The 27,483-nt window shown below is 37.2% G+C and overlaps 1 protein-coding gene across 1 annotated transcript; it reads right to left on the bottom strand.

Moving 5' to 3' along the window:
• Nucleotides 1-209: 209 nt before the first annotated feature.
• LOC130949805 (uncharacterized) lies at nt 210-27,483 on the bottom strand. The gene is made up of 7 exons (XM_057878431.1): nt 27,366-27,483; nt 2,952-3,067; nt 2,491-2,668; nt 1,821-1,949; nt 1,461-1,545; nt 608-713; nt 210-485 (listed from the first exon to the last, which is right to left on the bottom strand). Exons 1-7 carry the CDS (start codon nt 27,481-27,483, stop codon nt 303-305), a joined length of 915 nt encoding a protein of 304 aa, XP_057734414.1. The 3' UTR covers nt 210-302.

Genomic DNA, 27,483 nt, shown 5'->3' with positions numbered 1-27,483 from the left:
GTCCCAAAATGTTTATTTTGGGTACTCTTTAAAAGCGTGCCAATAGGAGAAGATATGGCTACACTATTTAAAGCGTAGCGATAGCCAATGATATGGTGACGCTTTAAAAGCATGGCAATAGCCTTATAAAATTAAAAAAAATCCATTTTCTTATTTTTACCTTCACTGCTGCAAAATATAAATTTTCAATAATTTTTTATTTCCAGACCTACAAATATAATATACAATTTTTAGTACAAGATAAATCAAACAATAATTAGTGACATATAATTTTTGTGATAATTGTTTTATACATTAAAAAACTAATACTTAAATGCAAAATAAATCTCGAGTTCGAATTCCAAAACTAAATACTGAAAAAAAATACAGAAATAATACAACTTAAATTCTATTTCCTTTGCTGTTCCTCCTTCCTCTAGCCCTCTTAAACTTCCTTTCCTTAGGTCATACATAATTTTTTCTAGAACATTTGTGAACTTTTTTACCTACAAAAGATAATTCCTTGAGCTAAACGTTAGTGGTACTACACTGAATTGCAAATTGTAATGTAATATTCTAGAGCAACAGTCACAAGAATGGTAAAACTAGGAATAGTTTAGTTGTTTACTTGTTGCAAGCTGAAGGTGCCATATCCACTGTAAGAAGATGACATGAGGAATTGAACCAGTGACCAATTTTCATGGTCCAAGGCATTTGTGAGAAGTTCCAAGTAGCTGGAGGAAGGAACAAGGAAGAACACATTATGACAATAAAGCATTAAATAAACTATCAACTGAAAAAATTCACCTAGCATCCTTCGATAACAGCTATTACAAGACTCTGGTTTCCATTAACTACATTCTGCATAAAGTTTAATGAGGTAGGATGCCAAAGCCTGAAATATGAAAAAATAACTAAGGAATTCTAGCAACTAAAAGTGAACATATACAATTAAGCTAGATACATAAACTTGATTGCCTTGACTAATAAACCAACTTATGTCCAAGGAAACAAAAAAGAAAAATTAAGAAAATAAGCCAATTTTTTAAATACAAGCTCAGTCTCATTACAATTAGCTGCAAGGTTTTCAACTACAGCCAGAATCCTACAAAACCATTCAATTATACTGCATAAATATAAGCTCAATCTCATTAATTACGAGTAAATTTTCCAACACAAGCTCCTAAGCTAATGAGCATTCACTTAAACAAGGAGAAAACAGAGAAAGATGATCATTCCCATTCAATAAAGTGAATTTACTTGCCAAGCATTCTAGAGAGTAATTTAGCATCTGAAAAAAGGGATCGACTAGTATAATTCAAATAATAAATGTATTAAAAGTCCTCTGGCTTCTTGTTGAGACCAAAAGGATCATAACCATAGCTGCATCAACAAATATCAAAGAAAAATTAAGCAAAACAAGTCAAAGTTTCACAATGTTTGTGATTCAAAGGGGACTAGCTAGAGTAGAATCCACATACTCTCTGGGAACTTCTCCAGTCAAGTATGATGGGATCTCGGATCGGTCCAAGAGACCTTCTGGCAAGAAGATCCTTCCGTCAGGACCTGTCACCAAATGGAAGCAATGATCAGAAACTAGTTTCCTACCTTGAATTGTACAGTAGAGTATATAAAAAACTTTGTTAATTCATTACAAGAACTTAATTAGGACTAATTAGGAGATTATAGGCTATAGCAATAAGTTACCCTCCTCTTACTGCTAAGTCAAACTTTGTTAGCTACTTTGGTTCTCTCAGTTTATTTACAAGCAACAATGGTGACATAATTCCTTCAAGTAACTAACATTCTCCTAAAAATCAAACCAGAAAAGACGAACTTACACCCAAAAGTAAGCACGTATTCCGAGCTGTCAAGGAGATACCTCAATTTGCTTTCGCTTGAATTATCTTGGCTAGAAACCACATGAGAGACGCATTGACCTGAACTTGTTAATGAAATATCATTAGAAGCTGTAACAAAAATAAAGATGACAGTTAATCAATAGAATTAAACTTATAAGTCCCTACATTATATATGATTTACTGTGACAAGTGATTTATGAAAGGTAAATTAAAAAAATATATTAAAATAGTATAAAATAGTATAAAAAAGAATAAATGATAGCTATTTTGCTATTTTCTAATATTGTACATGAATTAAAACAGCAGAAATCATCCAATAAAAAACAAGAGCTAACCACTAATCAATTCAATAAAATAGCAAAAAACATTCAATAATCATCCAATAATCATCCAATTTTCTTGATTACAAATTAAAACAGCAGCACAGCAAGAGCTAATCACTAATCAATAAAACAGCAGAAAACATTCAATAATCATCCAATAATCATCTATTTTACCAATTAAACCAGCAGCACAGCAAGAGTTAATCACTTATCAATTCAATAAAAAGTTAACAGCAGAAAACATCCAATAATCATCCAATTTTTTTGATTGATTTCTAAATGGAGCATTTTAAAAAATTGAAGATGGAGCACAACTGAGCACTAACCTTCCAGCAGCATGGCGAGCAGAACCGTGAGAGAGAGAGGCGAGCAGCACGACAAGCAAAACAGCAAGAGGAATGGCAAGCTGGCTAACACAGCGACAAACCTGGTTGCGATCTTGAGCGCAAAGGGTGGCGACGGTGAGATAGATGACGACGTGATGGAGGTTAGGATTTTCTGAATCTTTCAAGGAAAAGCCATTCAAATAAATAAATAAATAAATAAATAAATAAATAAAGGTGAAATATGATAGCAATTTTAATAATACTCACGATTCAAGCATCCAATAGCTTCGTCTCTAAAATTTTTCATTTTTTTCACCATGGCATAGTAGCAATGCAACACGTCAACGCTTCCCACCTAAATTTGATTGAAAAATTCCACAACCCCTGCATCATATAATTATTTGAGGATATAAAGACTTGATTATACACAAACTCCAAAGTCAAGAAACTTTAAAGCTTACATTCAATTTTTCATGAGCTTCTTTCACGGTTTTTCCATGTTTTTTCTTTCTCCAATTATGCCCATCCTTTCTGAAGTATCTCAAAACCATTCGATCAAATAGAAATAGTGAACCACCTGCAATAATTAAATGCAAGTCATGAAGTAACGTCTTGAAGATCATTTAGCAAAAACTATGAAGCTAGAGATGAACTGGAATCATAAACCCTAAACAAAGCAAAATTTTATGCTAAACAACAAAACACTATTAATAATTCCAAATACCATGTGAACTAATAAAGTTATGCAACATGAATACAAATGCTCTTTTGCTACCATACTTGAGGGAGAAATTATTTACCAAATTTACTGAAGTGCCATAATCATTGTATTGAAATTTACAGGATCTATTAGAACACTAGAACATGAATACCTTAACTTCAGATATGTTTTTTGGATAGAAGACTTTAACATCAAATAGCGAGCAACTAAAAATATTTTTACAGTAGAAACTAATTCAACTACATGAATAACATGAGGACTATAGTGAAGGTCAGAAAAAATACTACACAAAACAATAATCAACCGCCTTAATATTCAAAAGCTCTCATAATAAAAAATAACATCCCTAATCAGAAGTTCTAATAATCAAAATCAACACTTTTACCCTTACTTAGAAGTTCTAATTATCAAAATCCTTATTCTCTAATCAAAATATCAATTCATTATAATAATTAATTATTTACCTGAGAAGAGAAGAAGAGGACGATCGAAAAAGAGAGCAGAGAAGAAGTGGCGAAGCTAACAGAGATGAAGAAGATGACCAGACCGAGCAGAAAAGCGTCAGTAGTCACCAAGAAGTTGGTATCTCTGAGGATCAGTCGTCACTCGCCCATCATCAACCGAGGAGTTCCGCTGAGGGCCGAGGTGTCTCTGAGGCTAGTGTGTGGTGACAGTTGCTGGTCAGGGTCGCGTCGTGCGTGATGGGAGGAAAGTGCGTGGCTAAGAGAGAGGGTTAGGCTCCATTGATGGGTTGGGAAATGGGGTTAGGAAGAAGGCTCCATGGAAGGGTCACGCATGACAAGAACGAGGGTTAGGACTCGATGGTTTTCTTTTTTTGTTAAGAATTTTATTATGAATGAATGCAGAATTTGGGGGAGGGGGATTGGGAAATTTTGGGAGGAGAGGAAATTGGAGTCAAAACGGCGTAGTTTGGGAGTGGTTTCTCAAAAAAAAATGAAAAACTATGATCATAGGGGAGGGAACTCTATTGGCACGTTTTTGTACGGTGCCAGATTAAACACAGGATGGCCACGCTTTTCAATCGTGCGGGTTTCTGTCTATGGCCACGCTTTTCAATCGTGCGGGTTTCTCTCTATGGCCACGCTTTTCAAGCGTGACAAAAAAAGCGTAGCCAAATATCAAATCAGTGGCCTCCTCGTAAAAGCATGTCGATTTCTCTCTATGGGCACGCTTTTCATGCATGGCAATAAGAAAGCGTGGCCAAATTTCAAATAAGTGGACACCCTCGTAAAAGCATGTCGATTTTCTTCTATGGCCACGCTTGGCAAAAAAAGCATGGTCAAATCACAAATCAGTGGTCACCCTCGCAAAAAAGTGGCGATAGACCACTTTTGGGCATGCTTTAAAAGCGTGCAAGAAAAAAGTGTGCCGACAGGCCTTTTTTTGTAGTGATTTAATTGTTCTGAATAGGTTGAAAAACTTAAAAATATTAATTTGAAAATTTAGAGGTGAGATTTGGATTCAGCAGATTTTTTCGAGTGAGAATATATAATTTTCTGCAAAGAAAATGCGTAAAATCTGTACCGATAATTTAGCCGACAGTGTCAACTTAAGTATGTTCAATATTGTATATAAGAAAATAAAAACTGCAGAAATATTTAAAAAATATTTAAAATTGAAAAGGGAAAAGCTCTGCATACAAGCCATTAGGGCTTGTATGCTTTACAAGTTCATTAAACAATAAAATCAAATTACGCGCTGCTCCACGTACGATGCACTACATCCCTTCTTCTTCTCCTTCTTTTTCGATCGTTCTTTTCTCCTCCTTTCTCACTGATTTGTTCTTCGTCGTTGACGTTAGTTCCTCCACATACTGTTACGGCACATTTTCATTGCACCTTCTTCTTCTTGCTGCACATTCTTCTTCCTCTTCCTCTTCTTCTTCTTCTTTTCTTTTGTTTCTTACCTTCTCTTTCTCCTTCTTCATTTACGTGCTTTTCTCTCTGTTTTCTTTCTTCGTTATTCTCGATTTCTATTGTTTTTTGACATCAAGCTCTGAAATCGTTTTTGAAGAAGAAGAAGTAGCAGAAGATGAGGAGGAGAAAGAGAAAGAGTTCTGAATTATGCATGATTTTGGGTGTATTTCTTTAAATCCTTTGGGTGTATTTTCTGTAATCTTTTGGGTGTATTTTTATAATCGTTTGGGTGAATTCCTGTAACCGTTTGAGTGTATTTCTGTAATCTCTTGGGTGTATTTTATGTAATCGTTTGGGTGTATTTCTGTAATCTCTTGGGTGTATTTTATGTAATCGTTTGGGTGTATTTCTGTAATGCTTGCCATTTTTTCTGGAATGAAAAATACACCCATAGATATCAGTAAGATACACCCATAGATATGAGTCAGATACACCCATAGATATCAGTCAGATATCACTCAAATACACCCAAAGGGTTACAGAAAATACACCCAAAGGATTTAAGAAAATACACCCAAAATTCGTTGAAGTTCATCTTATGCATAATTCAGAACTCTTTCTCTTTCTCCTCCTCATCTTCTGTTGCTTCTTCTTCTTCAAAAACGATTTTACCATGAAAAATCGAAAAAAAAAAAACGAGAAAACAGAGAGAAAAGACGTAAATGAAGAATAAGAAGAAGAAGAGGAAAACGAGGAAGAAGAACGTGCAGAAACGAAAGAAAAGGAGAAGAAGAAGAGTAAGAGGAAGAAGAACGTGCAGCAAGAAGAAGAAGAATTTCAGAAACCATGAAAATCGAAAAAAAAACGAAGAAGAAGAAGAAGAAGAAGAAGAAGAAGAAGAAGAAGAAGAGGAAGAAGAAGAGGAAGAAGAAGAAGACGAAGACGAAGAAGAAGAAGAAGAGAAGAAGAAGAAGAAGAAGAAGACGAAGAGGAACCGTTTGAGTGGGGCGCGTGTAGTTACGCTCCATTCAAAATGAGTTAATGCGCGTGTTAATGAAGTTTGGGCTGATAACTTGTAAAACTTGTACGGCCTTTTTACTTGTATGTGTAGCAAATCCCAATTGAAAATAGACATTAATTTCAAAAATTTTGGTTTAGAGTTAAGGCAAACGAATAAAAAACATAAACCAATTGAATTGAATCTAAATTGAGTCCAAGGCTAACATATATATCCTAATTAATGAGGCAACTCAGCCTCATTTCAGCAATTTAAGGAGAAAGAGGCCCTGGACAAGGGGAGAAGAAATTAAGTTAGGTAAATCGTATTTTTAATATTTTTATTTTTTAAAATTATAAAATTTAATTTCACCTCTTCATCCGTTGGTCAACTACTAACCACTTCTAGCCACCGATAGCACAAGCAACAAATAGATAACTAGAACATATTCCCTCCACTAGAAATTGGGAGCACGCACTACCATCTCCATAAATCGAGGCATATAAAACACCCATAGTGGCAACAATCTCCCTAGAACACTTTCAATAGTGGTTACATGAAGATTAATGATTGATAATTTGATTACAAAAATTGTAATTATTATCTATTTTAATACATTTTATTTTATTATCAAAATTCAAATAATTAAAAAAAATTAAGACAACAAACTTCTTTTCCCATTTGAATAATCCGAAATTGGTACAACTAGTATGTACTTGTATATATCGAAAATAACATTAAAAAAATCTTATATTATATATGTACCGGAATAAATATTAAAGATAGGCGTGGCAAGTATTTTTGGCCTAACAAGACAGGTTGCTTTCAAAAGCATTGTCCTTTTCTTAATATAATTTCTCTTGGTTTGTTGTGTGTGTGTGTTTATTTGTTTTTTATTTTTATTACTTTTTTTCACTCTAAGACATAATTAAGCAATCAATCCACACACTCACACACCCGGTTATAACAACAACAACAATAATAATAATATTATTATTATTAAAATAATTAATTATAAAATTATTAACTTGATCTTTATTTAACATTTGTTTAATAATTTTGTGATGTATGGTGCACGAAATTGTGATCATCAATAATGACGTCAAAGACATGGAATTCTCAAATGTGAATTACACTTTGTCACAACTTCGCACAACTAACCAGCAAGTGCACTGGGTCGTCCAAGTAATACCTTACGGAGTAAGGGTCGATCCCACGGAGATTATTGGTATGAAGCAAGTTATGGTCATCTTGTAAATCTCAGTCAGGCGGGTAATAATGGTTATGATGGTTTTCGAATATAAAGATAAATAAAGCATAAAATAAAGATAGAGATACTTATGAAAATCATTGGTGGGAATTTCAGATAAGTGTATGGAGATGCTTTGTTCCGTCTGAATCTATGCTTTCATCCAATCATTCTTACTCCTTTCTATGGCAAGCTGTATGTTGGGTTTCACCGTTGTCAATGCCTACCTCCCGTCCTCTCAGTGAAAATGGTCCAAATGCTCTGTCACAGCACGGCTAATCATCTGTTAGTTCTCGATCATGTCGGAATAAAATTCAGTGATTCTTTTGCGTCTGTCACTACGCCCAACACTCCGAGTTTTAAGCTCGTCACAGTCATCCCCTTCCTGATCCTACTCGGAATACCACAGACAAGGTTTAGACTTTCCGGATCTTAGGAATGGCCGCCAATAATTCTAGCTTATACCACGAAGACTCCGATCTTTCGGAATGGAGGCTAAGAGATACGCGCTTGATCTAGGGAGAATGGAAGTGGTTGTCAGGTACGCGTTCATAGGTGAGAATGATGATGAGTGTCACAGATCATCACATTCATCATATTGAAGTGCAGCGAATATCTTAGAATAAGAATAAGCTGAATTGAATAGAAGAATAATAGTAATTGCATTAATACTCGAGGAACAGCAGAGCTCCACACCTTAATCTATGGTGTGTAGAAACTCCACCGTTGAAAATACATAAGTGATGGTCCAGGCATGGCCGAATGGCCAGCCCCCATGAAGGTCTAAAATCGCATACACTGATTAAAGATCCATCCAAAAACAATACTACAATAGTAGAAAGTTCTATTTATACTAAACTAGTTACTAGGGTTTACAGAAATAAGTCTTAGTGCAGAAATCCACTTCCGGGGCCCACTTTGGTGTGTGCTTAGACTGAACTTGAGCTTTACACGTGCAGAGGCTTCTCTTGGAGTTAAACACTGAGTTGTAACATATTTTTGGATTTAACTCTGGTTTGTGACGTGTTTCTGGCATTTTACTCCAAAATGCAGCATGGAGCTGACGTTGAATGCCAGTTTGCGTCATCTAAGCTCGAATAAAGTATGGACTATTATATATTGCTGGAAAGCTCCAGATGTCTATTTTCAACATATTTGAGAGCGTGCCATTTGGAGTTCTGTAGCTCCAGAAAAATCCATTTCGAGTGCAGGGAGGTCAGAATCTAACAGCATCAGTAGTCCTTTGTCAGCCTGAATCAGATTTTTGCTCAGGTCCCTCAATTTCAGCCAGAAAATACCTGAAATCACTGAAAAACACACAAACTCATAGTAAAGGCCAGAATTGTGAATTTTGCATCAAAACTAATAAAAACATCCCTAAAAGTAGCTAGATCCTACTAAAAACTACCAAAAAACAATGCCAAAAAGCGTATAAATTATCCGCTCATCACAACACTAAACTTAAATTGTTGCTTGTCCCCAAGCAACTGAAAATCAAATAGGATAAAAAGAAGAGAATATACTATAAATCCCAAAATATCAATGAAGCTTATTTCTATTTAGATGAGAGGGACTAGTAGCTTTTTGCTTCTGAACAGTTTTGGCATCTCACTTTATCCTTTGATGTTTAGAATGATTGGCATCGATAGGAACTCAGAGTTCAGATAGTGTTATTGATTCTCCTAGTTAAGTATGTTGATTCTTGAACACAACTACTTTTATGAGTCTTGGCCGTGGCCCTAAGCACTTTGTTTTCTAGTATTACCACCGGATACATAAATGTCACAGACACATGACTGGGTGAACCTTTTCAGATTGTGACTCAGCTTTGCTAAAGTTCCCAGTTAGAGGTGTCCAGAGCTCTTAAGCACACTCTTTTTGCTTTGGATCACGACTTTAACCACTCAGTCTCAAGCTTTTCACTTGGACCTGCATGCCACAAGCACATGGTTAGGGACAGCTTGATTTAGCCGCTTAGGCCTGGATTTATTTCCTTGGGCCCTCCTATCCATTGATGCTCAAAGCCTTGGATCCTTTTTACCCTTGCCTTTTGGTTTTAAGGGCTATTGGCTTTTTCTGCTTGCTTTTTCTTTTTCTTTTATTTTTTTCGCCATTTTTTTCGCAAGCTTTGTTCTTCACTGCTTTTTCTTGCTTTAAGAATCAATTTTATGATTTTTCAGATCATCAATAACATTTCTCTTGTTCATCATTCTTTCAAGAGCCAACAATTTTAACATTCATAAACAACAAGATAAAAAATATGTACTGTTCAAGCATTCATTCAGAGAACAAAAAGTATTGTCACCACATCAATATAATTAAACTAATTTCAAGGATGAATTCGAAACTCATGTACTTCTTGTTCTTTTGAATTAAAAACATTTTTCATTTAAGAAAGGTGAAGGATTCATAGAATTATTCATAGCCTTAAGACATAGTTACTAAATACTAATGATCATGTAGTAAAGACTCAAAACTTAGACAAACATAAAGCATAAATTCAAAAAACAGAGAGATAAGAACAAGAAAGTTAAGGAATGAGTCCACCTTAGAGAGGGTGGCGCCTTCTTCTTGAAGGACCAATGGTGTTCTTGAGCTCCTCTATGTCTCTTCCTTGCCTTTTTTGCTCCTCCCTCATAGCTCTTTGATCTTCTCTAATCTCATTGAGAATGATGGAGTGCTCTTGGTGTTCCACCCTTAATTGGTTCATGTCATGACTCAATCCTTCTAGAGAAGTGTTGAGTTGTTCCCAATAGTTGTTGGGAGGAAAGTGCATCCTAATAGTTGTTCCCAATAGTTGTTGGTTCAGCACTTTCTTCACAACTTCGCACAACTAACCAGCAAGTGCACTGGGTCGTCCAAGTAATAAACCTTACGTGAGTAAGGGTCGATCCCACGAAGATTGTTGGTATGAAGAAAGCTATAGTCATCTTGTAAATCTCAGTTAGGCAGATAATAAATGGTTATAGAGTTTTCGAATAGTAATAATAAATAAACAGAAAATAAAGATAGAGATACTTATGTAGTTCATTGATGGGAATTTCAGATAGGTGTATGGAGATGCTGTGTTCCTTCTAAATCTCTGCTTTCCTACTGCCTTCATCCAATCCTTTTTACTCCTTTCTATGGCAAGCTGTATGTAAGGCATCACCGTTGTCAATGGCTACATCCCATCCTCTCAGTGAAAATGGTCCGAATGCTCTATCACAGCACGGCTAATCATCCATCGGTTCTCGATCATGTCGGAATAGAATCTATTGATTCTTTTGCGTTTGTCATCACGCCCAACAATCGTGAGTTTGAAGCTCCTCACAGTCATTCAATCCCTGAATCCTACTCAGAATACCACAGACAAGGTTTAGACTTTCCGGATTCTCATAAATGCCGCCATCAATTCTAGCTTATACCACGAAGATTCTGATTAAGGAATCCAAGAGATATGCATTCGGTCTAAGGTAGAACAGAAGTGGTTGTTAGTCACGCGTTCATAAGTGAGATTGGTAATGAGTGTCACGGATCATTACATTCATCATGTTGAAGTGCAACGAATATCTTAGAACAGGAATAAATTGAATTGAATAGAAAATAGTAGTAATTGTATTAAAACTTGAGGTACAGCAGAGCTCCACACCCTTAATCTATGGTGTGTAGAAACTCCACCGTTGAAAATACATAAGTGATGGTCCAGGCATAGCCGAAAGGCCAGCCCCCATGAATGATCAAAAGACCGAATGGTCAAGAGACTATATTGTCAAAAAAGAGACTTCTAATACAATAGTAAAATGTCCTATTTATACTAGACTAGCTACTAGGGTTTACAGAAGCAAGTAATTGATGCAGAAATCTACTTCCGGGGCCCACTTGGTGTGTGCTTGGGCTGAGCTTGGGCTTTACACGTGCAGAGGCTTCTTTTGGAGTTAAACGCCAAGTTGTAATGTGTTTTTGGCGTTCAACTCTGGTTCGTGACGTGTTTCTGGCGTTTGACTCCAGATTACAGCATGGAACTGGCGTTGAGCGCCAGTTTATGTCATCTAATCTCAAATAAAGTATGGACTATTATATATTGCTGAAAAGCTCTAGATGTCTACTTTCTACCGCTTTTACAAGCGCCATTTGGAGTTCTGTAGCTCCAGAAAATGCATTTCGAGTGCAGGGAGGTCAGAATCCAACAGCATCAGCAGTACTTTGTCAGCCTTTTATCAGAGTTTTGCTCAGGTCCCTCAATTCCAGCCAGAAAATACCTGAAATCACAGAAAAATACACAAACTCATAGTAAAGTCCAGAAATGTGAATTTAGCATAAAAACTAATGAAAACATCCCTAAAAGTAGCTAGATCCTACTAAAAATTACCTAAAAACAATGCCAAAAAGCGTATAAATTATCCGCTCATCACAACACCAAACTTAAATTGTTGCTTGTCTCCAAGCAACTGAAAATTAAATAGGATAAAAAGAAGAGAATACACAATAAAGCTCAAAATATCAATGAATATTAGTTCTAACTAGATGAGCGGGACTTGTAGCTTTTTGCTTCTGAACAGTTTTGGCATCTCACTTTATCTTTTAAAGTTTAGAATGATTGGCATCTATAGGAACTTAGATTTTCAGATAGTATTATTGATTCTCCTAGTTAAGTATGTTGATTCTTGAACACAGCTACTTTTATGAGTCTTGGCCGTGGCCCTAAGCATTTTGTTTTCCAGTATTACCACCGGATACATAAATGCCACAGACACATGACTGGATGAACCTTTTCAGGTTGTGACTTAGCTTTGCTAGAGTCCCCAATTAGAGGTGTCCAGAGTTCTTAAGCACACTCTTTTTGCTTTGGATCACGACTTTAACCACTCAGTCTCAAGCTTTTCACTTGGACCTGCATGCCACAAGCACATGGTTAGGGACATCTTGATTTAGCCGCTTAGGCCTGGATTTTATTTCCTTGGTCCCTCCTATCCATTAATGCTCAAAGCCTTGGATCCTTTTCACCCTTGCCTTTTGGTTTTAAGGGCTATTGGCTTTCTCTGCTTGCTTTTTCTTTTTCTTTCTGTATTTTTTTTTCTCGCAAGCTTTTGCCATTCACTGCTTTTTCTTGCTTCAAGAATCAAATTTATGATTTTTCAAATTATCAATAACATTTCTCTTTGTTCATTATTCTTTCAAGAGCCAACAATTTTAACATTCATAAACAACAAGATCAAAAATATGCACTATTCAAGCATTCATTCAGAAAACAAAAAGTATTGTCACCACATCAATATAATTAAACTAATTTCCAGGATAAATTCGAAACTCATGTACTTCTTGTTCTTTTGAATTAGGAACATTTTTCATTTAAGAGAGGTGAAGGATTCATGAAATTATTCATAGCCTTAAGACATAGTTACTACATACTAATGATCATGAAGTAAAGACACAAAACATAAACAATCATATAGCATAAAAACCGAAAAAAAACAATAGAGAAATAAGAACAAGGAATGAGTCCACCATCGTGATGGTGGCGCTTTCTTCTTGAAGAACCAATGATGTCCTTGAGCTCTTCTATGTCTCTTCCTTTCCTTTGTTGCTCCTCCCTCATTGCTCTTTGATCTTCTCTAATTTCATGGAGAATGATGGAGTGCTCTTGATGTTCCACCCTTAATTGATCCATATTGTAACTCAAATATTCTAGAGAAGTGTTGAGTTGTTCCCAATAGTTGTTGGGAGGAAAGTGCATCCCTTGAGGCATCTCCAGGATTTCTTGGTGATGAGCTTCCTCATGCGTCTCTTGGGATCCATTAGTGGGCTCTCTTGTTTGCTCCTTTCTCTTCTTAGTGATGGGCTTATCCTCTTCAATGGGGATGTCTCCTTCTATGATAACTCTGATGTGTGGAAAACGATCCAACACAAAACTCACCGGCAAGTGTACCGGGTCGCATCAAATAATAATAACTCACATGAGTGAGGTCGATCCCACAGGGATTGAAGGATTGAGCAATTTTAGTTTAGTGGGTGATTTAGTCAAGCGAATCAAGTTTGGTTGAGTGATTTGTGTTTAACAGAAATTAAATGACAGTAAATGTAAAGGGGGAAGGGAGAAGTGCAGTAAAATAAGAAATAGAAAGGTAAAAGTGCAGAAACTTAAAGAGCAAGAAAGTAAATGACTGAAAGTAAAAGTGCAGGAAACTTAAATTGCAGTAACTTAAATGGCAAGAAAGATAAATGGCTTGAATATAAAAGGGAATTAAGGAATGGGATTGCAAGATCTAAACAAAGGGAAAGTAAATTGCAAAAATGAAGGTAGCAGAAATTGAATTGGATGCAAACAGAAATTTAAACAGCAAGGAAATTAGAGTGCAAAGGTTCACAGAAGAACCAAAGGTGATCTCCGGATCCCAAGGGCTTAGGTAGCAGAGCCTAAAACCCAATTCCTTCCCAGATCTGAATTTTACTAAGCAATTGACAGAAAATTAGAGAAGAAGCAATTGAAGAGCAGAATTTAAATTCAATTATGCAGAAAACAAAGTGCAAAGAGCTTGAATGGGAATTGGGACAGAATTTCCCCAATTTCACACACTCAATACTCAGAAAAGAGAAGAGTAGAATTGCCCAAGGGAAATGAGGAAGAAGATCTGCCAATTCTTCCTTGATCCTCTTAGTGCTCGGTCAATTCTCTCAAGAAAGTTCACAGACAAAATTTCAAAGCTTAAAATGAAAGCAAAAATTTAAAAGCTCAAAGTAAAGATAGCTAAAAAGTTTTCTAATTACATCAAACTAAGTCCTATTTATACACTTTCTATTCTTGGATTTTGGGATTTGGATGGGCTTTTGGATTGGTGAAGAAATGATTTCAAATTAATTTTTAATTTGAATTTTGGCCCAAGATCTACTTCCAGGAGGCTGCCCTGCCCTTGTGGAGGGCAGGGCAGAAAATTGATGCTAGGCACAAGAAGTTGGTGCGGCCATGGTGCGCATGATGAAGAAATTGGTGCGCCAGAAGCTGCGTGGTGCGCATGAGGAGGAACTTTGGTGCGCCAGAGGCTGCCCTGCCCGCGCCAAGGGCAGGGCGGGAAAGCTGCTGCGCCAGAACGTGATGCGTGCGTGCGCTTGGTGCTGCCAGAATTTAGAAGCGCGCGTGCGCGTGCTGCACGTTGGTGCGTGGATGATGCCAGATTTGAGGAGCGCGCGTGCGCGCGAAGCACGTTGACGCATGGATGCTCCCTGCCCGCGCCAAGGGCAGGGCAGGAATGGTGTTGGTGCGCCAGGATCGTGCCAAGGAAGGAAATTTGTGCGCGCGTTGGTGCTTGTTGATGCGCCAACTTCAAATGCTGCCCTGCCCGCGCCAAGGGCAGGGCAAGGTTCCCAATCTCATGGCCCGTGTTCGAATCTGGTGGGAAGCAAACACGCTAGTTTTTCTTTTGGTTTCTTGGCACGCTGTTTGGTCTCAAGGCTTGGCTTCCTCATGGTTCTTGGTTCGACCTTTGTGGCTTGCATGGGAGCTATTTTCTCTTGAATTTCTTTCCTTATGGAGCCCGATCCTGCTCTCCTCAAGGGCAGGGCAGAATTTGCTTCTCCTTGCTCCCAGGCACCATTTTGTGCTCTGCCCTTGGAGTGGGCAGGGCAAGGTTGCCTTGTCTTGGTTTGGTTACTTGATGCTGCCCTCCTAGAGGGCATTCTGCCCTTGTGGAGGGCAGGGTTGCTTCCTCCATTGTGATGCGGCACGCCTCTCTCCCTTTTGGCCACGCTTTCCTTTTCTTGAGTCACGCTTCTTAGGCCACGCTTTTCATTTTCTTTTCTTTTCTTCACCTAAAATAAACCAAACAACCACTCAAAGTATCACTAAATTCAAGAGGCTTATAAATCAATTAAAATGCAATTAAAATTAGCTTAAACCTCAATGATTAACATTAAATTCATGGTGGTTGCTTGATTTAGAGAAGTTGTGCATTTTCACTCCAAATCACTTACTTAGGATGCAAGAAAGTGCATAAATGCTAACAAAACAAGTGAAATTAGCTTTGAAAAATGGGTATATGATGACTTGTCATCACAACACCAAACTTAAACCTTGCTTGTCCCCAAGCAAGCATCAAAACTAAGAGTAAATGATATGAATAAGAAAAGCACATAAATCCTTATTATGCAGATAGCAGAACTTCAATTTATGGGGCATTTATGCAGACAATGATACTCACTTATTGTTGCTACTGCATAATACATATCTTGCATCAAAGGTTTGCTAACTTGCTGTTGTAAGACTCTCCTTATGCTCACTCCCTTGCTAACTCTTCTTGGCTTATAATGCTTTAACAAGCTTTTTATTCTTTAAGAGGTTTGGTGTTAAATGTTGCAGCTTAGCCTTTGGCTTCATTTTCTTTTATTTTGCTCAACATCTCTCCACCACAGACACTTAGCTCACTAATTCTTCCTAGGATCATTGATGCCCAGCATCTCTTTGGATCACTAAGTGCTTTGTATCTAAGTTGCTCTTTATTGTGGATTTTCAATTGGCCATCCCAAATCAGTTGATCTAAGTGACCGGGTTTCAAAATACCCCTTAGAATTTACTCATCCAAGCAGATCTCAGTACAAGAACACCACAGGCATTTGTCCTAAGGTTCAAACCATTGGTGTCCAACCTTTATTCTTTGTTTTTCTTGCCATTTTGGCTTTTTCTTTCTCTTTTTCTTTCTGTTTTTGTTACCAAGGGTGCTTCATTATTGATAAAAGTCTTTGTAACAGCAAACTAACTCACAATTGAATGAGAATGATATTATGCAGCACTTATTTCATGAGTTATGCATTTAATCATACACATGTGCCACCACTAACTTCCATTCATACTCATGCAACATTGGATTTTCTACTTTTCAATTCAAACCAAACTCTTTTATTTGGCATATGGGAAACTAAGCAATATTTAAAGCTAAGTGGTGGATACAAGCATTATGCAGATTTGGCATTTTTCTAGCTAATTATTGACTAACCTAAAATGAAAAGCAAAGAACAGAAAATGCATAAAGTAAAAGAAATAAATGATGGAGGCATATCATGTTTCAGACATGCATCTCCTTATTAGAGACATGGAAGAAGAAGTATGAAAGAGCTTTGCCACCTTCTAATGGTCATGGCTGCTGCTCGATTCTCCCTTCTTCTTCTTTCTCTTTCCTGTCTTGGAGTAATCTTTGATTTCTTCTCCAGGACATCTTCTACCCCAAACAGAATCTAATAATCCTTTGAGCCCAAACTCTTCCAAAGTTCTAGAGGTGGACTCAACATATTGACGAGATCTTGCTTGTTGCTTGGCTAAGAATTCAGGGCATTGCTCAAATGGCTTGATCTCAGGATTGAGTGTTGGCAAATTGTGGGTCAAGTACTCCAACCTTGCTTGCATGTTTTCATCATACTCCATTCTTTGTACGTGTCTAGCTTCTCCCATGGTATAATGAACATTCTTCCATTGATACAGGTTGTGACTATATTCCGATGCTTTAGCTTGACTAAAATACAGCTTATCATATGATTCCTTGAATTCTTTGTATTGCTCTTTCTGCCCTTCAAGGATCTGTGCTTGAAATTCTTGCTGCTGAGTCATCATTTGTTGTTGCCATCTCTCTTGTTTCTCCTCCATTTGATGCTGCCAAGCTTCTCGTGCTTCTTTTTCTTTCAAGAACTGCTCCATGAATTCAGGATGGGGCTCTAGATATTTCCCTTGGCCCTCTTGATTCTGGCCTTGTGGCTCTAGATATTGCACTTGGCCTTCTTGATTTTGGCCTTGTTGGATCTGCGTGAGTTGATTCTGACCTTGTTGAGCCTGCATGAGTTGCTGAGTTAACTCTTCAATTGATCTTTGCAATTGGCTCATATCTATGGCATCATAAGCCTGATTTCGTCCTTCCTCTCTTTGTGCTCTCCTTTGTCTAGGAGCTACCACCCCTTCTTGATTTTCTTCTTCATTAATTCCCTCCATGCTCTTCTTGGTAATCCATTTTCCTACTTTCACTTTTGTTGTATCTTCATCTTCAAAGATCACATTGGCTCTGTTACATAGCCTGAGAATGGTACTTGGATGCCCAAGACCTTTTGATTTGCTTGTGCTATTGGCCATTTCCTGAATGCTGTCGGCTATGAGTTGTGCAACATTTATCTCACCTCCATGCAAGATGCAATGTGTCAATAATGCTCTTTTGATTGTGACCCAAGAGGCATTTCCAGTAGGAAGAATAGATCTCCTCACTATCTCAAACCATCCTTTAGCCACAGGAGTGAGATTGATTCTTCTTATGTGACTTGGAACCCCCTTTGAATCTCTTTCCCAATCTGTATTTTCCATGCATATTCCTTGCAGGATCTCATCAGGATTGTTTTCCCGTTGCAATCTAGCCTCATAGCTAAGCTCCGGATAGGTGATGGTTCTCAACTTGAGAGCTCTTGTGATAGCAGCAGGGCTAAAACTCACTTCAACCCCTCTGACATAGCTTGTGTAGGGAGCACTATTTTTGTTTTCTTTGGCAGCATTTGCATAGAACTCCCTAATCATTACTGCACTGATGTCAGTCAGAGGAGAACACAAGAGTTCCCATCTTCTTTCGTTAGTGATTTGCCTCATAATGGGGTATTCTCCTTCCCTCAAATCAAAGCCTTTCTCATAGATAACATTCTTTGCCTTCATGAACCTATGATATCTCCCTTCATGGAATTGGGATCTAAACCTTCTTGCATCAAATGATGGGGGTTCGATTGCCATAGGTTCGGCTACCATAGGTTCTTTTCCGGGCCTTCTTTTTGAGCTTGAGGAGGCCATTGAAGGTTGAAGTGAAAAGAAAGAGGAAGTAAGAATGGAAGGAGTATATGTTGTGTTTGGGGTGAATTTTGGTTCGGTTTTTTTGATGTGTGAGGTAAGGGAAGTTAAGTTGGTTTTGGGAAGTAGAAGAGAATATGGTTTTAATGTGAAAATGGCTTGAATAAAGGATAGAGTATGCCGAGTAAGTGCACGGCTATTTATAGGCCATGTTTCCAAGCCTTTCAACAAAACCACAATGAATGAATGAGGAGGGGACCGTGAGTGTTCACGAAGGGTTGAGATTGGTTTGCTCATTCAAAGAATGCATGAGATGGACGGTTTGCATGCATAGTTGAAGCTTGACGAGGATTCTCCTCCCATTGGTTGCATGCACTTCGGTGTCCAATGTTGCATGCATGCAGATTTTGTTCCCCATGAGCACGTTCTCCTAGGCACATGTGACCTCTGACGAATGGATTTTTGATGGTATAGAATTTCACAAATGAATTCTCGTTGAAAGTATAGTTTCTAAACCAACAATAATCCTTTCATACAAAAGATTGTTTGTCACAAGTAACAAACCCCTAAATTTATAAACCGAAGTATTGAACCTCGGGTCGTTCTCCCTAGGAATTACAATGAAGTGCCTTGCTATTGGTTATGAGTTATTTTTTGGGGTTTTGATAAGAAACATGAAAGATAAATGGCAAGAAAGTAAACTAATGGCTAAAAAGGTCTTGGCAAGGGTTGGTGGTCAAGGATCTCTATCCTAATCACTAACCACAATATGAGAATTGGCAAGGATTAATCTCATTAAATCATCCTCTAACTAGTAGTAAAGGAAAGTCAAATGAGCTATATCAATCCTAGTCCATAAGTCCTAACTCTCCACTAATTCAATTAGTGAGAACTAGAGTCAATGGCTCCCAATCATCAATCACTTGGACATTAGTAACTCAAGAGGTCCTAAGTTACCTTTCCAAGCCAAGAGTATAAAATTCTACTCTAAAATGCAACCAAGCATTTCATCAAACACTTGGAAGGCATAAAAGGAAAACATAGTAAATCAACAACAAGAACAAAATCTAACAACAATTATTGAAAGGAATTAACAACACAAATCAAAAGGAACACAATTATTATGATTTACCTTGAATTGAATTGAAAGAGAAAGGAAGGAACAAAAGTGGATCTACAACAAAGTATAAGAACAACATAAAGGAAATTACAACAAAAGAATAGAGGAAGATGAATGTAACAACAAGGAATTAAGAGGATAGAAGTAGAAGAAAGCAAAGATTAAAACCTAGATCTAAGAACTAATCCTAATCCTAATCCTAGAGAGAAGTGAGAGCTTCTCTCTCTAGAAACTAACTCTAACTACTAAACTAAACTAATGGTTAAAAGTTAAGTTGATTCCTCTTCAATCCTTGGCTTAAATAGCATCAGAAATGAGTTGGATTGGGCCCACAAGGCTTCTAAAATCGTTGGCCACATGTTGCATTAAGTGAACCAGAGGCAGCAACGGCGCGTGCGCGTACTATGCGCGTGCGCGCCACCATACGTGTAGCAACTATGGCAAATTTTATATCGTTGCGAAGCCCCGGATGTTAGCTTTCCAACCCAACTGGAACCGCATCATTTGGACCTCTGTAGCTCAAGTTATGGTCGTTTAAGTGCGAAGAGGTCGGCTTGACAGCTTTCCGGTTCTTTCATTTCTTCATGAGTTCTCCAACTTTTCATGCTTCTTTTTTCATTCCCTTGATCCAATCTTTGCCTCCTAAACCTGAAATCACTTAGCAAACATATCAAGGCATCTAATGGAATCAAGGTGAATTAAATTTATTCATTTTAAGACCTAAAAGCATGTTTTCACTCTTAAGCACAATTAAAGGAGAATATACAAAACCATGCTATTTCATTGAATAAATGTGGGTAAAAGGTGATAAAATCTCCTAAAATCAATACAAGATAAACCCTACAAATGGGGTTTGTCAACCTCCCCACACTTAAACCAAGCATGTCCTCATGCTTAAGCCAAGAGAAAGCAAAGGGATCAACATTTATTCAATGAAAATTACTAAATGCAATCTACCTATATGCAACTATCTACATGAATGCAATTGCTTGGTCAAAATAAATTAATTCCCAAGAAGCATATATAAGCACAAGGGCAAAAGGTATTAACAATCATGCCAAACTACAATTGAATTGAGCTATTAAATATTTTTACAAACTTGCATGAAAGGAGATGATCATTGGTGGAAACATGTAATTGAGCATCAAACCCTCACCGGATGTATTTGCACTCTATTCGCTCAAGTGTTTAGGGTTGATTCACTCAATTCTCTCCTAATCATGCTTTCTAAGATTTGTTTTTCTTCTAACAATCGACATATATTTCATGCATGCATACAAGTATCATGAGGTCTTTTCTTTAGGTTGTAATGGGGCTAGGGCCAAGGTAGGATGCATATTTGGTTAAGTGAGTTTGAAATTTGAATCTTTGATAAGCTTAAACTTCCCACCTAACCTATGACATCCTATACAATTAAGTTCTAACCTAACTACCCATTCTTCACTTTTTCACATACTCATGCATTTTCTTTTCATTTCACAGCACTTATGCATTGATTTTATTGAGCTATACTTTGATTTGGGGCATTTTGTCCCCTTTTTATTCCTTTCTTTTTTTTCTCTTTTTCTTTCTTTTTCTATATAATTTTTTTTCTTTTCCATATTATTTTTTTCTTTTTCTTTTTGTTTTTCTCATTTTTTTTCTATATATAAGAATCTCAATGCATAAGGTTTTACATTTGATCAATACATGAGTATGTACCCAATTCCCAATATTTTCAATAACAATATAAAATTACCCTTTTATTCACCCAATGTCCCAAGGTTCCCACACTTGAATGATACTCACACACTCTAGCCTAAGCTAATCAAAGATCCAAATAAGGACATTTATTGTTTTTCGCTTTAAGGCTTGTAATGTGCTAAAATTAAGAACAAGTGGGTTAATCGTAGGCTCAAATTGGCTAACAAAGGAATATAAAAGGGTTGGCTATTTGGATAAGTGAGCTAATGAAATGATGGCCTCAATCATATAAATGCATGAATACACAAAATAATGGACATAAAGAATCAAACAAATCAAAGATTACAATCATAGAAAGAGAATAATGCACACAAGAAGAAAAAATAAGTGGTTATAAGATGTAACCACACCATTAGGCTCAAATCTCACAAGCTTGTGTTCTTAGCTCAAAACATGATCCACAATATATATAATTCAAGCAAGTTTTATGAAAAGTTTTCACTCAAATCAATTGAGGTGCCCTATAGATAGAAATCTTGAAAATTTTCATTATTTTGACTAAGCTTATTGTGTATACATATACAAAAATTAAGAGAATGCAAGTAAAAATCCTAAAATCCTAGAATAAAATGCAAAAGTGTTGGGATTAGAAACTTGTCACCCGAAATCGTCGAACGGTCGGACGACCTCCCCACACTTAAAAGTTTGCACCGTCCTCGGTGCACTCAAAGATGAGCAAGGGGGTACGACGACTCTCCGGATTGCTACGTGTTCTTAGTCTTGCTTCCGTTATTGCTTGCGGTGCATTCATCATGAAAAACAAAAATATAACACCATAAGGTAGGGTAATACAAAAGCAAGGAAGCATAATTGTTGGAATGAGGTAAATCACTAGAATTGAGTGAGTGAATTAGTGTGACATTAATGACAAATAAGTGTGTGAATTCTAAATTGCGCGGTTTAGAACACACATTAGCATAAAAGTTATGTCACAAAAGAAGCATGCACTTTACTCATTCTAGTATGCCTGAGATGCGTTAAGTAAACTTGTAAGGTAAAACAAGCATTAAAGAAGCATGAAAGCATTCAAGCCAAACACATATGGATGCATATAATCATAAAATACAATGCATTAAGGTAAATGCACAACATCATCCATCAAGAGGTTGCCTAATCACAAAATAAGGCTCAAATCACATGGTGGCCAAATCATGTAATTCAAGAAGAGTTACAAGCTCGAAGGCAATTCTCATCACTTGGTATTTTTCAAAAGATAAGCATGAAAAACTCAAGACCAAGTAGCAAAATATAACCTCAATCATAGGATCCAACAAAGATTATCTAAAAACATTAATGCTAAATTAGCATTTAGGCAATAAAGGGGAAGCAATGCATAGTAAACAAAGTCAATAATCCAACACTTATGATGAAAAGAGAGAAAATAAAATGAAAACTAGACTAAAACCAATTAACTAACTAACTAACTAACTAACTAATTAACTAACTAAAATAAATGGTTATCAATGGTATTTGGAAGTGTTGGATGAGGGGTAGGATGAGGGAAAAAGAAGGGAGGAGGAAAGAAATAGAAAGAGGGGAAGAAAAGAAATATGGTGAAGGAAGGAAATCCACGCGTACGCGCGCATGCCGCGCGCGCGCGGATGGTTTATTTCGAGAGTGGCGCGTATGCGTCATGTGCGCATGCGCGCAAGTGGGGTTGTGCCAAAGGCACAACGTTGGCGTGGCGTAGGCATAACTCTCTGGAAAATGTATGGAATGTGGAACTTCTCAATCCACGCGTACGCACGCATGGCGCGCGTGCGTGGATGGTCCAAAATGCATGATGTGCGCGTACGCGTGAAGTGCGCGTACGCGTGGATGGTGCTCTGTTTTTCAAAAATTTTTGCTATGTTTTTGCACCAATCCAAGCATTCTAAACCTCCAAGCAACTACCAAAACACCCTAAAACCTTATTTAACATGATAAAATACTAAGTAAACTCAACAAACTAATCAAAACATGAAATTAAACTAGTTCTACCAATATGTACAAAAGAGAAAATGAAAGAATTTTACCATGGTGGGGTGTCTCCCACCTAGCACTTTTATTTATTGTCCTTAAGTTGGACTTATGGGGAGCTTCTCTCAAGGTGGCTTGTGCTTGTACTCATCTTGGAACTTCCACCAATGCTTGGACTTCCAATAAGTTCCATCATTCAAGATTAATATCTCCAAGCTTTGATGGAGTTCTTCACAAACCATGGGCTCCCAATGTTGATCCTCATGTGTTCCCGGATCCCATATTTTGTCTTCACACCCATCTCCAAGTTGATTATCATTAATCCATGTGGGTGGTGAGCAAGGTGAATTCTCAACAAAGTGACCAAACATCCTTCTAGGCCCATGTATTCTAGTTATACACCAACCTTTACAATTAAGCTTTGAACATGCAACCATAATGAATCTAGAATGATATTTCCAACCACTAACCATCTCCTTTTTACTCTTAAAGCCACTAATTTTTCTAAGTTGACCATCCGTCTCAAGCAAACCATATTCAAGGGGAATAACAAAGCTTAAGTATAAGGAATTTACCCACTTGAATGCGAGAATGGATGGTGGTGGCTTGGGGAGAGGTGTCTCCAATGTGCTTGCGAGCTCTACTCCCTTGTTTGCTTCCTTGTCAATCTCCACCTCTCCATAAACTTCTTCATTCTCAATCCTTTGTTCATCAACTTCATCTAACTCTTCTCCATCACTCAAGTCATAAATGGGAGGTTGAGAGAAATCTACCTCCACATCACTTTTAAATTCATTGGGAGAAGGTTCTTCAAATTCAAAGGATTCTTCACCAAGAAGATTGGATGCATGATCTTCATCACCATGGAAACTCAATTCTTGCTTCATTCCTTCCAAGTCTTCATTCAAAAATTGTTTTGGAGATTGTGCACTTTCCTCCTCAACATCAAATTCAATCTTCTTGGAAGGGTTTTCTTCAATTCTAAGTTCCCAAGGGGGTTCCGCATCTCCTAAGTCTTCAACCACTTCTTCCTCTTCTTTAATGACCATAGGTTCCTCCAATTGTTCTAACACAAAGTAGCATTCCTCATTCTCCACCGGAGTTTCCAATCTCTCCTTCATGCTATGCTTTTCAATTGATTCTCCACATGTAACCATGGGAGTGCCTTGAGTACTCAAATATTGGGAGACTAAATTGCTTACTACCTTGGTCAAAGTAGCCATAAATTCTAGTGTCTCCCTTTGCATTTCTCCTTGCCCTTGGAGTATAAGGCTAAGGATTTCATCCATTGAAGATTGGAGTGGATAAGAGGGTTCATTGTCTTGGAGAAAGGGTTCATTATAGGAAGGTGGTTCTTCTTGGTAAGGTGGTGGTGTGTATTGAGGTGGTTCTTGGGAGTAGTAATCTTGGAATTGTGGTTCCATGGATGGCTCATATGGTTCAAAAGGTGGTTGGTGTAGTGGATATGAATCATGGTCATATGGAGGTGTTTGGTGAAAATAGGCTTGAGAGTGTGGTTGAGGCTCATGTTGAGGATATGACTCATAGGCATATGGTGGTGGTTCTTGAAAGTCACAAGGAGATTCACCATAGCCATTGGATTGATATGCATCATAGAATGGCTCTTCTTCATAGTGCATTGGTGGAGGTTGTTGCCATGAAGATTGATCATAAGCATATGGCTCCTCCCACCTTTGGTTATCCCATTCTTGATACACATCTTCATTATAGTCCTCCTTTCCTAGAACATGTTGATAACCAAACTCATAGCCAAGGTGAGAATTCATGATAGCAAGAGGAAAATGAAAACAAAATCAAATAAGAAGCAAGAAAATTAAATCCTAAAACTAGTAAGAGCTAACAAAAGCAAACATATTCACACTATTCACATATATACAATAACCAATAACATAACACCATTGCAATTCCCCGGCAACGGCGCCATTTTGACGATTGGATTTTTGATGGTATAGAATTTCACAAATGAATTCTCGTTGAAAGTATAGTTTCTAAACCAACAATAATCCTTTCATACAAAAGATTGTTTGTCACAAGTAACAAACCCCTAAATTTATAAACCGAAGTATTGAACCTCGGGTCGTTCTCCCTAGGAATTACAATGAAGTGCCTTGCTATTGGTTATGAGTTATTTTTTGGGGTTTTGATAAGAAACATGAAAGATAAATGGCAAGAAAGTAAACTAATGGCTAAAAAGGTCTTGGCAAGGGTTGGTGGTCAAGGATCTCTATCCTAATCACTAACCACAATATGAGAATTGGCAAGGATTAATCTCATTAAATCATCCTCTAACTAGTAGTAAAGGAAAGTCAAATGAGCTATATCAATCCTAGTCCATAAGTCCTAACTCTCCACTAATTCAATTAGTGAGAACTAGAGTCAATGGCTCCCAATCATCAATCACTTGGACATTAGTAACTCAAGAGGTCCTAAGTTACCTTTCCAAGCCAAGAGTATAAAATTCTACTCTAAAATGCAACCAAGCATTTCATCAAACACTTGGAAGGCATAAAAGGAAAACATAGTAAATCAACAACAAGAACAAAATCTAACAACAATTATTGAAAGGAATTAACAACACAAATCAAAAGGAACACAATTATTATGATTTACCTTGAATTGAATTGAAAGAGAAAGGAAGGAACAAAAGTGGATCTACAACAAAGTATAAGAACAACATAAAGGAAATTACAACAAAAGAATAGAGGAAGATGAATGTAACAACAAGGAATTAAGAGGATAGAAGTAGAAGAAAGCAAAGATTAAAACCTAGATCTAAGAACTAATCCTAATCCTAATCCTAGAGAGAAGTGAGAGCTTCTCTCTCTAGAAACTAACTCTAACTACTAAACTAAACTAATGGTTAAAAGTTAAGTTGATTCCTCTTCAATCCTTGGCTTAAATAGCATCAGAAATGAGTTGGATTGGGCCCACAAGGCTTCTAAAATCGTTGGCCACATGTTGCATTAAGTGAACCAGAGGCAGCAACGGCGCGTGCGCGTACTATGCGCGTGCGCGCCACCATACGTGTAGCAACTATGGCAAATTTTATATCGTTGCGAAGCCCCGGATGTTAGCTTTCCAACCCAACTGGAACCGCATCATTTGGACCTCTGTAGCTCAAGTTATGGTCGTTTAAGTGCGAAGAGGTCGGCTTGACAGCTTTCCGGTTCTTTCATTTCTTCATGAGTTCTCCAACTTTTCATGCTTCTTTTTTCATTCCCTTGATCCAATCTTTGCCTCCTAAACCTGAAATCACTTAGCAAACATATCAAGGCATCTAATGGAATCAAGGTGAATTAAATTTATTCATTTTAAGACCTAAAAGCATGTTTTCACTCTTAAGCACAATTAAAGGAGAATATACAAAACCATGCTATTTCATTGAATAAATGTGGGTAAAAGGTGATAAAATCTCCTAAAATCAATACAAGATAAACCCTACAAATGGGGTTTGTCAACCTCCCTTACATAGCTCTTCCTAGCCGTGGCCCCTCCTTGAGTTTGTCTTAATCTTTTTCTCCTGCATGAATCAAAGCAGCTAGCCTTAGATCATTAATAAGGTTGTTGGCAATTAATTTGTATTAAAGAGGAAAAATTGTTTTGTTTTGTGTATTATTAAGAAAAAATATTTTTATGGTCAATTGTGTCCCTTAATTGAAGATGTTGAAAGTTGGTGAACACCAAACTTGTTCTTTTATTAAGGGAATGGCCGAACAACTATCAACCATTTTTCTCAATTGACATTTTCTTTTTTTTTAAAAAAAAATAATTGTGTCGTATGTTCCTGTTTGTATGCTTTTGATTCCATAAATGGTAAATGATATTCTGAATTTTATTGCACTTGCAGACACCAAACTTAGTGTTTGGTCATATGAATTAAGCATATGTTCTAAAAATATGGCTCCCTTTCTTTTTTGAAAAGCTAAAATTTAGTGTACCTTAAGGGACACCAAACTTAGAACTCTGACGTATGCTATAAAATGTGCACTTATCAAATATGAAGGTTCAGAATCATACTCAGGAAATCATAACTTATTAAAGAGAAGGCAGAGAATTTTAAATCATGGGTTGCCTCCCATGAAGCGCTCTTTTATTGTCATTAGCTTGACATTGACCTCCCTTTAAGGTGGTTGATGTTGGTGATGTCTCAACTTGTCACCTCTCACTGTCAGTTTTTTCTGTGTGTCTTGATGTTCAATTTCCACATGCTCAAGAGAAAGTATTTGATTAACAGTGTAGTAATCCTTTGTGCCCAATTGTTGATACACAAGTTGTACCTTGTCACCTTTGGCAAAGCCTTCTGTTGGGATTTTCTTGTGCTTCCACCCCTTGTGAGCCTTTTTCTTATTCTTCATCTTTTTCTTGCTTGTTGGTCTTCCTTTCTTGACAGTTACTTGAGTTGTGATACCTTCCTTTTTGCTGATCAACCCTGCTTCCTTGTGAATCCCCTTTTCTTCTTGCACCTGTTTGTTTATCTGTTCCACTTCCTTTTCAGTTGGTTGCTTTGGAAGACAATCATTACTCAT

The sequence above is a fragment of the Arachis stenosperma genome, chromosome 9 (assembly GCF_014773155.1).
Source record: "Arachis stenosperma cultivar V10309 chromosome 9, arast.V10309.gnm1.PFL2, whole genome shotgun sequence".
Taxonomy (NCBI): Eukaryota; Viridiplantae; Streptophyta; class Magnoliopsida; order Fabales; family Fabaceae; genus Arachis; species Arachis stenosperma.
This window is presented reverse-complemented; position numbering and strand designations above follow the sequence as displayed.